Raw genomic sequence first — 13,869 nt, 5'->3', positions numbered from 1 at the left:
TCCGAATCAAATTTAATGCATTTTTGGCTTTGTTATGAATTTTTTAACATTTGATTAGTCGCATAAATTGTGCTATAAAAATATAAATAGATATTGGCTCAAAGAATGGATTATAATTTTAGCCACAAGGTTGTTAAAAATGCTAAATTAAATATGCAGGTTTGTTACCCCAATAGAAACTAATACAGGACAGCTTTCCGAATCAAATTTAATGCATTTTTGGATTTGTTATGAATTTTTTAATCTTTGATTGGTCGCAAAAATAGTGGTTTAAAAATAGGCCGAAAGAATGGGTTTCAATTTTAGTCCGAAGGCTGTAAAACAGTGAAGGAGTCATTTCCGACCCTATAAACCATATATATTCTTGATCAGCATTAAAAGCTGAATCGATCTAGCTGTGTCCGACCAAAATCTATTTTTTTCACAATTTTCGAAAATTTCAATTATTCATAAGGGGTTACATCATTAAAATTGTCAAAAATTGGCAAAAAATTGAATTTTTTAAAATGTTAAACTGGGTATGCAGGTTTATTATCCTAATAAAAACTAACGCAGGACAGCTTTCCGAATCAAATTTAATGCATTTTTGGCTTTGTTATGAATTTTTTAACATTTGATTAGTCGCATAAATTGTGCTATAAAAATATAAATAGATATTGGCTCAAAGAATGGATTATAATTTTAGCCACAAGGTTGTTAAAAATGCTAAATTAAATATGCAGGTTTGTTACCCCAATAGAAACTAATACAGGACAGCTTTCCGAATCAAATTTAATGCATTTTTGGATTTGTTATGAATTTTTTAATATTTGATTGGTCGCAAAAATAGTGGTTTAAAAATAGGCCGAAAGAATGGGTTTCAATTTTAGTCCGAAGGCTGTAAAACAGTGAAGGAGTCATTTCCGACCCTATAAACCATATATATTCTTGATCAGCATTAAAAGCTGAATCGATCTAGCTGTGTCCGACCAAAATCTATTTTTTTCACAATTTTCGAAAATTTCAATTTTTCATAAGGGGTTACATCATTAAAATTGTCAAAAATTCGCAAAAAATTAAATTTTTTAAAATGTTAAACTGGGTATGCAGGTTTATTATCCTAATAAAAACTAACGCAGGACAGCTTTCCGAATCAAATTTAATGCATTTTTGGCTTTGTTATGAATTTTTTAACATTTGATTAGTCGCATAAATTGTGCTATAAAAATATAAATAGATATTGGCTCAAATAATGGATTATAATTTTAGCCACAAGGTTGTTCAAAATGCTAAATAAAGTATGCAGGTTTGTTACCCCAATAGAAACTAATACAGGACAGCTTTTCGAATCAAATTTAATGCATTTTTTTATTTGTTATGAATTTTTTAACATTTGATTAGTAGAATAAATTGTGCTATAAAAATATAAATAGATATTGGCTCAAAGAATGGATTATAATTTTAGCCACAAGGTTGTTAAAAATGCTAAATTAAATATGCAGGTTTGTTACCCCAATAGAAACTAATACAGGACAGCTTTTCGAATCAAATTTAATGCATTTTTGGATTTGTTATGAATTTTTTAATCTTTGATTGGTCGCAAAAATAGTGGTTTAAAAATAGGCCGAAAGAATGGGTTTCAATTTTAGTCCGAAGGCTGTAAAACAGTGAAGGAGTCATTTCCGACCCTATAAACCATATATATTCTTGATCAGCATTAAAAGCTGAATCGATCTAGCTGTGTCCGACCAAAATCTATTTTTTTCACAATTTTCGAAAATTTCAATTTTTCATAAGGGGTTACATCATTAAAATTGTCAAAAATTCGCAAAAAATTAAATTTTTTAAAATGTTAAACTGGGTATGCAGGTTTATTATCCTAATAAAAACTAACGCAGGACAGCTTTCCGAATCAAATTTAATGCATTTTTGGCTTTGTTATGAATTTTTTAACATTTGATTAGTCGCATAAATTGTGCTATAAAAATATAAATAGATATTGGCTCAAATAATGGATTATAATTTTAGCCACAAGGTTGTTCAAAATGCATTTTTGGCTTTGTTATGAATTTTTTAACATTTGATTAGTCGCATAAATTGTGCTATAAAAATATAAATAGATATTGGCTCAAAGAATGGATTATAATTTTAGCCACAAGGTTGTTCAAAATGCTAAATAAAGTATGCAGGTTTGTTACCCCAATAGAAACTAATACAGGACAGCTTTTCGAATCAAATTTAATGCATTTTTGGATTTGTTATGAATTTTTTAATCTTTGATTGGTCGCAAAAATAGTGGTTTAAAAATAGGCCGAAAGAATGGGTTTCAATTTTAGTCCGAAGGCTGTAAAACAGTGAAGGAGTCATTTCCGACCCTATAAACCATATATATTCTTGATCAGCATTAAAAGCTGAATCGATCTAGCTGTGTCCGACCAAAATCTATTTTTTTCACAATTTTCGAAAATTTCAATTTTTCATAAGGGGTTACATCATTAAAATTGTCAAAAATTCGCAAAAAATTAAATTTTTTAAAATGTTAAACTGGGTATGCAGGTTTATTATCCTAATAAAAACTAACGCAGGACAGCTTTCCGAATCAAATTTAATGCATTTTTGGCTTTGTTATGAATTTTTTAACATTTGATTAGTCGCATAAATTGTGCTATAAAAATATAAATAGATATTGGCTCAAAGAATGGATTATAATTTTAGCCACAAGGTTGTTAAAAATGCTAAATTAAATATGCAGGTTTGTTACCCGAATAGAAACTAAAACAGGACAGCTTTTCGAATCAAATTTAATGCATTTTTTTATTTGTTATGAATTTTTTAATCTTTGATTGGTCGCAAAAATAGTGGTTTAAAAATAGGCCGAAAGAATGGGTTTCAATTTTAGTCCGAAGGCTGTAAAACAGTGAAGGAGTCATTTCCGACCCTATAAACCATATATATTCTTGATCAGCATTAAAAGCTGAATCGATCTAGCTGTGTCCGACCAAAATCTATTTTTTTCACAATTTTCGAAAATTTCAATTTTTCATAAGGGGTTACATCATTAAAATTGTTAAAAATTGGCAAAAAATTGAATTTTTTAAAATGTTAAACTGGGTATGCAGGTTTATTATCCTAATAAAAACTAACGCAGGACAGCTTTCCGATTTGAATTTAATGCATTTTTGGCTTTGTTATGAATTTTTTAACATTTGATTAGTCGCATAAATTGTGCTATAAAAATATAAATAGATATTGGCTCAAAGAATGGATTATAATTTTAGCCACAAGGTTGTTAAAAATGCTAAATTAAATATGCAGGTTTGTTACCCCAATAGAAACTAAAACAGGACAGCTTTTCGAATCAAATTTAATGCATTTTTGGATTTGTTATGAATTTTTTAATCTTTGATTGGTCGCAAAAATAGTGGTTTAAAAATAGGCCGAAAGAATGGGTTTCAATTTTAGTCCGAAGGCTGTAAAACAGTGAAGGAGTCATTTCCGACCCTATAAACCATATATATTCTTGATCAGCATTAAAAGCTGAATCGATCTAGCTGTGTCCGATCAAAATCTATTTTTTTTCACAATTTTCGAAAATATCAATTATTCATTAAAATTGTCAAAAATTGGCAAAAAATTGAATTTTTTAAAATGTTAAACTGGGTATGCAGGTTTATTATCCTAATAAAAACTAACGCAGGACAGCTTTCCGAATCAAATTTAATGCATTTTTGACTTTGTTATGAATTTTTTAACATTTGATTAGTCGCATAAATTGTGCTATAAAAATATAAATAGATATTGGCTCAAAGAATGGATTATAATTTTAGCCACAAGGTTGTTAAAAATGCTAAATTAAATATGCAGGTTTGTTACCCCAATAGAAACTAATACAGGACAGCTTTTCGAATCAAATTTAATGCATTTTTGGATTTGTTATGAATTTTTTAATCTTTGATTGGTCGCAAAAATAGTGGTTAAAAAATAGGCCGAAAGAATGGGTTTCAATTTTAGTCCGAAGGCTGTAAAACAGTGAAGGAGTCATTTCCGACCCTATAAACCATATATATTCTTGATCAGCATTAAAAGCTGAATCGATCTAGCTGTGTCCGACCAAAATCTATTTTTTTCACAATTTTCGAAAATTTCAATTTTTCATAAGGGGTTACATCATTAAAATTGTCAAAAATTCGCAAAAAATTAAATTTTTTAAAATGTTAAACTGGGTATGCAGGTTTATTATCCTAATAAAAACTAACGCAGGACAGCTTTCCGAATCAAATTTAATGCATTTTTGGCTTTGTTATGAATTTTTTAACATTTGATTAGTCGCATAAATTGTGCTATAAAAATATAAATAGATATTGGCTCAAATAATGGATTATAATTTTAGCCACAAGGTTGTTCAAAATGCTAAATAAAGTATGCAGGTTTGTTACCCCAATAGAAACTAATACAGGACAGCTTTTCGAATCAAATTTAATGCATTTTTTTATTTGTTATGAATTTTTTAACATTTGATTAGTAGAATAAATTGTGCTATAAAAATATAAATAGATATTGGCTCAAAGAATGGATTATAATTTTAGCCACAAGGTTGTTAAAAATGCTAAATTAAATATGCAGGTTTGTTACCCCAATAGAAACTAATACAGGACAGCTTTCCGAATCAAATTTAATGCATTTTTGGATTTGTTATGAATTTTTTAATCTTTGATTGGTCGCAAAAATAGTGGTTTAAAAATAGGCCGAAAGAATGGGTTTCAATTTTAGTCCGAAGGCTGTAAAACAGTGAAGGAGTCATTTCCGACCCTATAAACCATATATATTCTTGATCAGCATTAAAAGCTGAATCGATCTAGCTGTGTCCGACCAAAATCTATTTTTTTCACAATTTTCGAAAATTTCAATTTTTCATAAGGGGTTACATCATTAAAATTGTCAAAAATTGGCAAAAAATTGAATTTTTTAAAATGTTAAACTGGGTATGCAGGTTTATTATCCTAATAAAAACTAACGCAGGACAGCTTTCCGAATCAAATTTAATGCATTTTTGGCTTTGTTATGAATTTTTTAACATTTGATTAGTCGCATAAATTGTGCTATAAAAATATAAATAGATATTGGCTCAAATAATGGATTATAATTTTAGCCACAAGGTTGTTCAAAATGCATTTTTGGCTTTGTTATGAATTTTTTAACATTTGATTAGTCGCATAAATTGTGCTATAAAAATATAAATAGATATTGGCTCAAAGAATGGATTATAATTTTAGCCACAAGGTTGTTCAAAATGCTAAATAAAGTATGCAGGTTTGTTACCCCAATAGAAACTAATACAGGACAGCTTTTCGAATCAAATTTAATGCATTTTTTGATTTGTTATGAATTTTTTAATCTTTGATTGGTCGCAAAAATAGTGGTTTAAAAATAGGCCGAAAGAATGGGTTTCAATTTTAGTCCGAAGGCTGTAAAACAGTGAAGGAGTCATTTCCGACCCTATAAACCATATATATTCTTGATCAGCATTAAAAGCTGAATCGATCTAGCTGTGTCCGACCAAAATCTATTTTTTTCACAATTTTCGAAAATTTCAATTTTTCATAAGGGGTTACATCATTAAAATTGTCAAAAATTCGCAAAAAATTAAATTTTTTAAAATGTTAAACTGGGTATGCAGGTTTATTATCCTAATAAAAACTAACGCAGGACAGCTTTCCGAATCAAATTTAATGCATTTTTGGCTTTGTTATGAATTTTTTAACATTTGATTAGTCGCATAAATTGTGCTATAAAAATATAAATAGATATTGGCTCAAAGAATGGATTATAATTTTAGCCACAAGGTTGTTAAAAATGCTAAATTAAATATGCAGGTTTGTTACCCGAATAGAAACTAAAACAGGACAGCTTTTCGAATCAAATTTAATGCATTTTTGGATTTGTTATGAATTTTTTAATCTTTGATTGGTCGCAAAAATAGTGGTTTAAAAATAGGCCGAAAGAATGGGTTTCAATTTTAGTCCGAAGGCTGTAAAACAGTGAAGGAGTCATTTCCGACCCTATAAACCATATATATTCTTGATCAGCATTAAAAGCTGAATCGATCTAGCTGTGTCCGACCAAAATCTATTTTTTTCACAATTTTCGAAAATTTCAATTTTTCATAAGGGGTTACATCATTAAAATTGTTAAAAATTGGCAAAAAATTGAATTTTTTAAAATGTTAAACTGGGTATGCAGGTTTATTATCCTAATAAAAACTAACGCAGGACAGCTTTCCGATTTGAATTTAATGCATTTTTGGCTTTGTTATGAATTTTTTAACATTTGATTAGTCGCATAAATTGTGCTATAAAAATATAAATAGATATTGGCTCAAAGAATGGATTATAATTTTAGCCACAAGGTTGTTAAAAATGCTAAATTAAATATGCAGGTTTGTTACCCCAATAGAAACTAAAACAGGACAGCTTTTCGAATCAAATTTAATGCATTTTTGGATTTGTTATGAATTTTTTAATCTTTGATTGGTCGCAAAAATAGTGGTTTAAAAATAGGCCGAAAGAATGGGTTTCAATTTTAGTCCGAAGGCTGTAAAACAGTGAAGGAGTCATTTCCGACCCTATAAACCATATATATTCTTGATCAGCATTAAAAGCTGAATCGATCTAGCTGTGTCCGATCAAAATCTATTTTTTTTCACAATTTTCGAAAATATCAATTATATACATCATTAAAATTGTCAAAAATTGGCAAAAAATTGAATTTTTTAAAATGTTAAACTGGGTATGCAGGTTTATTATCCTAATAAAAACTAACGCAGGACAGCTTTCCGAATCAAATTTAATGCATTTTTGGCTTTGTTATGAATTTTTTAACATTTGATTAGTCGCATAAATTGTGCTATAAAAATATAAATAGATATTGGCTCAAAGAATGGATTATAATTTTAGCCACAAGGTTGTTAAAAATGCTAAATTAAATATGCAGGTTTGTTACCCCAATAGAAACTAATACAGGACAGCTTTTCGAATCAAATTTAATGCATTTTTGGCTTTGTTATTAATTTTTTAATCTTTGATTGGTCGCAAAAATAGTGGTTAAAAAATAGGCCGAAAGAATGGGTTTCAATTTTAGTCCGAAGGCTGTAAAACAGTGAAGGAGTCATTTCCGACCCTATAAACCATATATATTCTTGATCAGCATTAAAAGCTGAATCGATCTAGCTGTGTCCGACCAAAATCTATTTTTTTCACAATTTTCGAAAATTTCAATTTTTCATAAGGGGTTACATCATTAAAATTGTCAAAAATTCGCAAAAAATTAAATTTTTTAAAATGTTAAACTGGGTATGCAGGTTTATTATCCTAATAAAAACTAACGCAGGACAGCTTTCCGAATCAAATTTAATGCATTTTTGGGTTTGTTATGAATTTTTTAACATTTGATTAGTCGCATAAATTGTGCTATAAAAATATAAATAGATATTGGCTCAAATAATGGATTATAATTTTAGCCACAAGGTTGTTCAAAATGCATTTTTGGCTTTGTTATGAATTTTTTAACATTTGATTAGTCGCATAAATTGTGCTATAAAAATATAAATAGATATTGGCTCAAAGAATGGATTATAATTTTAGCCACAAGGTTGTTCAAAATGCTAAATAAAGTATGCAGGTTTGTTACCCCAATAGAAACTAATACAGGACAGCTTTTCGAATCAAATTTAATGCATTTTTGGATTTGTTATGAATTTTTTAACATTTGATTAGTCGCATAAATTGTGCTATAAAAATATAAATAGATATTGGCTCAAAGAATGGATTATAATTTTAGCCACAAGGTTGTTAAAAATGCTAAATTAAATATGCAGGTTTGTTACCCCAATAGAAACTAATACAGGACAGCTTTCCGAATCAAATTTAATGCATTTTTGGATTTGTTATGAATTTTTTAATCTTTGATTGGTCGCAAAAATAGTGGTTTAAAAATAGGCCGAAAGAATGGGTTTCAATTTTAGTCCGACGGCTGTAAAACAGTGAAGGAGTCATTTCCGACCCTATAAACCATATATATTCTTGATCAGCATTAAAAGCTGAATCGATCTAGCTGTGTCCGACCAAAATCTATTTTTTTCACAATTTTCGAAAATTTCAATTTTTCATAAGGGGTTACATCATTAAAATTGTCAAAAATTGGCAAAAAATTGAATTTTTTAAAATGTTAAACTGGGTATGCAGGTTTATTATCCTAATAAAAACTAACGCAGGACAGCTTTCCGAATCAAATTTAATGCATTTTTGGCTTTGTTATGAATTTTTTAACATTTGATTAGTCGCATAAATTGTGCTATAAAAATATAAATAGATATTGGCTCAAAGAATGGATTATAATTTTAGCCACAAGGTTGTTAAAAATGCTAAATTAAATATGCAGGTTTGTTACCCCAATAGAAACTAAAACAGGACAGCTTTTCGAATCAAATTTAATGCATTTTTGGATTTGTTATGAATTTTTTAATCTTTGATTGGTCGCAAAAATAGTGGTTTAAAAATAGGCCGAAAGAATGGGTTTCAATTTTAGTCCGAAGGCTGTAAAACAGTGAAGGAGTCATTTCCGACCCTATAAACCATATATATTCTTGATCAGCATTAAAAGCTGAATCGATCTAGCTGTGTCCGATCAAAATCTATTTTTTTTCACAATTTTCGAAAATATCAATTATTCATAAGGGGTTACATCATTAAAATTGTCAAAAATTGGCAAAAAATTGAATTTTTTAAAATGTTAAACTGGGTATGCAGGTTTATTATCCTAATAAAAACTAACACAGGACAGCTTTCCGAATCAAATTTAATGCATTTTTGGCTTTGTTATGAATTTTTTAACATTTGATTAGTCGCATAAATTGTGCTATAAAAATATAAATAGATATTGGCTCAAAGAATGGATTATAATTTTAACCACAAGGTTGTTCAAATTAAATATAAATTAAATATGCAGGTTTGTTACCCCAATAGAAACTAATACAGGACAGCTTTCCGAATCAAATTTAATGCATTTTTGGCTTTCTTATGAATTTTTTAACATTTGATTAGTCGCATAAATTGTGCTATAAAAATATAAATAGATATTGGCTCAAAGAATGGATTATAATTTTAGCCACAAGGTTGTTAAAAATGCTAAATTAAATATGCAGGTTTGTTACCCCAATAGAAACTAATACAGGACAGCTTTTCGAATCAAATTTAATGCATTTTTGGATTTGTTATGAATTTTTTAACATTTGATTAGTCGCATAAATTGTGCTATAAAAATATAAATAGATATTGGCTCAAAGAATGGATTATAATTTTAGCCACAAGGTTGTTCAAAATGCTAAATTAAATATGCAGGTTTGTTACCCGAATAGAAACTAAAACAGGACAGCTTTTCGAATCAAATTTAATGCATTTTTGGATTTGTTATGAATTTTTTAATCTTTGATTGGTCGCAAAAATAGTGGTTTAAAAATAGGCCGAAAGAATGGGTTTCAATTTTAGTCCGACGGCTGTAAAACAGTGAAGGAGTCATTTCCGACCCTATAAACCATATATATTCTTGATCAGCATTAAAAGCTGAATCGATCTAGCTGTGTCCGACCAAAATCTATTTTTTTCACAATTTTCGAAAATTTCAATTTTTCATAAGGGGTTACATCATTAAAATTGTCAAAAATTGGCAAAAAATTGAATTTTTTAAAATGTTAAACTGGGTATGCAGGTTTATTATCCTAATAAAAACTAACGCAGGACAGCTTTCCGAATCAAATTTAATGCATTTTTGGCTTTGTTATGAATTTTTTAACATTTGATTAGTCGCATAAATTGTGCTATAAAAATATAAATAGATATTGGCTCAAAGAATGGATTATAATTTTAGCCACAAGGTTGTTAAAAATGCTAAATTAAATATGCAGGTTTGTTACCCCAATAGAAACTAATACAGGACAGCTTTCCGAATCAAATTTAATGCATTTTTAGATTTGTTATGAATTTTTTAATCTTTGATTGGTCGCAAAAATAGTGGTTTAAAAATAGGCCGAAAGAATGGGTTTCAATTTTAGTCCGAAGGCTGTAAAACAGTGAAGGAGTCATTTCCGACCCTATAAACCATATATATTCTTGATCAGCATTAAAAGCTGAATCGATCTAGCTGTGTCCGACCAAAATCTATTTTTTTCACAATTTTCGAAAATTTCAATTTTTCATAAGGGGTTACATCATTAAAATTGTCAAAAATTGGCAAAAAATTGAATTTTTTAAAATGTTAAACTGGGTATGCAGGTTTATTATCCTAATAAAAACTAACGCAGGACAGCTTTCCGATTTGAATTTAATGCATTTTTGGCTTTGTTATGAATTTTTTAACATTTGATTAGTCGCATAAATTGTGCTATAAAAATATAAATAGATATTGGCTCAAAGAATGGATTATAATTTTAGCCACAAGGTTGTTCAAATTAAATATAAATTAAATATGCAGGTTTGTTACCCCAATAGAAACTAATACAGGACAGCTTTCCGAATCAAATTTAATGCATTTTTGGCTTTCTTATGAATTTTTTAACATTTGATTAGTCGCATAAATTGTGCTATAAAAATATAAATAGATATTGGCTCAAAGAATGGATTATAATTTTAGCCACAAGGTTGTTAAAAATGCTAAATTAAATATGCAGGTTTGTTACCCCAATAGAAACTAATACAGGACAGCTTTTCGAATCAAATTTAATGCATTTTTGGATTTGTTATGAATTTTTTAACATTTGATTAGTCGCATAAATTGTGCTATAAAAATATAAATAGATATTGGCTCAAAGAATGGATTATAATTTTAGCCACAAGGTTGTTCAAAATGCTAAATTAAATATGCAGGTTTGTTACCCGAATAGAAACTAAAACAGGACAGCTTTTCGAATCAAATTTAATGCATTTTTGGATTTGTTATGAATTTTTTAATCTTTGATTGGTCGCAAAAATAGTGGTTTAAAAATAGGCCGAAAGAATGGGTTTCAATTTTAGTCCGAAGGCTGTAAAACAGTGAAGGAGTCATTTCCGACCCTATAAACCATATATATTCTTGATCAGCATTAAAAGCTGAATCGATCTAGCTGTGTCCGACCAAAATCTATTTCTTTCACAATTTTCGAAAATTTCAATTTTTCATAAGGGGTTACATCATTAAAATTGTCAAAAATTGGCAAAAAATTGAATTTTTTAAAATGTTAAACTGGGTATGCAGGTTTATTATCCTAATAAAAACTAACGCAGGACAGCTTTCCGAATCAAATTTAATGCATTTTTGGCTTTGTTATGAATTTTTTAACATTTGATTAGTCGCATAAATTGTGCTATAAAAATATAAATAGATATTGGCTCAAAGAATGGATTATAATTTTAGCCACAAGGTTGTTAAAAATGCTAAATTAAATATGCAGGTTTGTTACCCCAATAGAAACTAATACAGGACAGCTTTCCGAATCAAATTTAATGCATTTTTAGATTTGTTATGAATTTTTTAATCTTTGATTGGTCGCAAAAATAGTGGTTTAAAAATAGGCCGAAAGAATGGGTTTCAATTTTAGTCCGAAGGCTGTAAAACAGTGAAGGAGTCATTTCCGACCCTATAAACCATATATATTCTTGATCAGCATTAAAAGCTGAATCGATCTAGCTGTGTCCGACCAAAATCTATTTTTTTCACAATTTTCGAAAATTTCAATTTTTCATAAGGGGTTACATCATTAAAATTGTCAAAAATTGGCAAAAAATTGAATTTTTTAAAATGTTAAACTGGGTATGCAGGTTTATTATCCTAATAAAAACTAACGCAGGACAGCTTTCCGATTTGAATTTAATGCATTTTTGGCTTTGTTATGAATTTTTTAACATTTGATTAGTCGCATAAATTGTGCTATAAAAATATAAATAGATATTGGCTCAAAGAATGGATTATAATTTTAGCCACAAGGTTGTTCAAAATGCAAAATAAAGTATGCAGGTTTGTTACCCCAATAGAAACTAATACAGGACAGCTTTCCGAATCAAATTTAATGAATTTTTGGATTTGTTATGAATTTTTTAATCTTTGATTGGTCGCAAAAATAGTGGTTTAAAAATAGGCCGAAAGAATGGGTTTCAATTTTAGTCCGAAGGCTGTAAAACAGTGAAGGATTCATTTCCGACCCTATAAACCATATATATTCTTGATCAGCATTAAAAGCTGAATCGATCTAGGTGTGTCCGACCAAAATCTATTTTTTTTACAATTTTCGAAAATTTCAATTTTTCATAAGGGGTTACATCATTAAAATTGTCAAAAATTGACAAAAAATTGAATTTTTTAAAATGTTAAACTGGGTATGCAGGTTTGTTACCCCAATACAAACTAATACAGGACAGCATTCCGAATCAAATTTAATGCATTTTTGGCTTTGTTATTAATTTTTTAATCTTTGATTGGTCGCAAAAATATTGGTTTAAAAATAGGCCGAAAGAATGGGTTTCAATTTTAGTCCGAAGGCTGTAAAACAGTGAAAGAGTCATTGCCGACCCTATAAACCATATATATTCTTGATCAGCAAATAAAGACGAGTTGTCAATGATAAGGGGTTACGTCCTTAAAATGTTCAAAAATTGACAAAATTTTGGGGTATTTAAATGAGTATGCAGATTTGTTAACCTTTTAAAAACGAATGCTTTTTATGAGATTTTGATATATATATATATATTATAGATTAGTTATGAGATTTTTAATCTTTGATTTTTAGGTAATATTTATTTAAAATGGTTGTTTTTATTGATATCCTTTGTGACTTCCTTGGTTATCCTTGGTTTTCGCACATTTCTTATTCGCACAGCAAAAGGAGTAAGGGAGAACCTGTTTGCGCATGCACCTCTACTGACTGGCAGTCATCCCTCATCCTTCTTATCCTTGCTCCTACTCCCACTCCCTCTCCCTCTCGCTCTTTCTCGCCACTTGTTCGGCTCTCGTTTTGTTTTGTAGAGAAATGCGACACGAGGACATAAAAGGACGACTTCGTGTTTTCAGCCACAGCAACAGGACTGAATATAACGGGAGGCCAGCAAGCTGAGTGTTATCATTTACACGGAAGAGTTTGTCGCATATAAACATTGCGGACTTTATCAGTGTATTCCGGAGTTAAGACAGATCCAGGAACTAAGGGTGCATCGACGGAATCAGCCAAGGAGCCAGGGATCAAGTATAGCCAACTATTCGCCGCCCCACGCATGTGTCTGTATTTGGGAGTCGTGGAGCACCTGGTGGATGTGGTGGCCTATTGCATGTGCCGCGTCCTGGAGCTGTCCCTCTTCACCTGCATGATGGTCTGCGGATCCCTCAAGTCCAAGCTGACCAATGGGCCCTCCAATGAGCTGGAGCAATGACCGGGCCACTACTATGAGAGTTGCTAAAGGATGTGACGGCCAAAAGGATTAATGCAGGAGTGTGCGTGTGTGTGTGTGCGCTGGTATTTGTGTTCGACTAAAATTTAATATAGGCAAACTTTTCTAGTGGCGAATAAATAATGGCTTATACTATGTATATGTGTATAAACGATTGTCTTTCTTTTGCTGTTGTTCTTGTTGTCCTGAAATTGAGCCATAATTCAAGATTGCCCACGGCAAGGATTTGCCCCTCGTGCTGTCTTTGTCGCCTCTGTTGTTGTTTACACAGCTCCCTTTATTTGTTTGTGTTGCGGAGTCGTTTATCGTTCTTATTAGCCAGGAATAACGGAGGCGGAAAAAAGTGGGCTCAAAGGGGGGTTCCGTGGGCCATTTGCATGATGATAAAGTATCGACTTGGGCTTACATCCCAGTACTACACACT

At 30.1% G+C, this 13,869-nt stretch overlaps 1 protein-coding gene across 1 annotated transcript; it reads left to right on the top strand.

The window, feature by feature from the left end:
* The first annotated feature begins 12,968 nt into the window (after positions 1 to 12,968).
* Positions 12,969 to 13,596, top strand: prim (primacord). The gene has a single exon (XM_020948367.2). The coding sequence runs from the start codon at positions 13,272 to 13,274 to the stop codon at positions 13,425 to 13,427; it is 156 nt and encodes a 51-aa protein (XP_020804026.1). The 5' UTR covers positions 12,969 to 13,271; the 3' UTR covers positions 13,428 to 13,596.
* The last annotated feature ends 273 nt before the right edge of the window (positions 13,597 to 13,869 follow it).

The sequence above is a fragment of the Drosophila serrata genome, unplaced genomic scaffold (assembly GCF_035046125.1).
Source record: "Drosophila serrata isolate PLE 108 unplaced genomic scaffold, ASM3504612v1 contig_184, whole genome shotgun sequence".
In the NCBI taxonomy this organism is placed as follows: domain Eukaryota; kingdom Metazoa; phylum Arthropoda; class Insecta; order Diptera; family Drosophilidae; genus Drosophila; species Drosophila serrata.
This window is presented reverse-complemented; position numbering and strand designations above follow the sequence as displayed.

Coding starts and splice junctions, on each gene's coding strand:
- prim (XM_020948367.2), top strand. CDS start 13,272: ATGTGTCTGTATTTGGGAGTCGTGGAGCACCTGGTGGATGTGGTGGCC.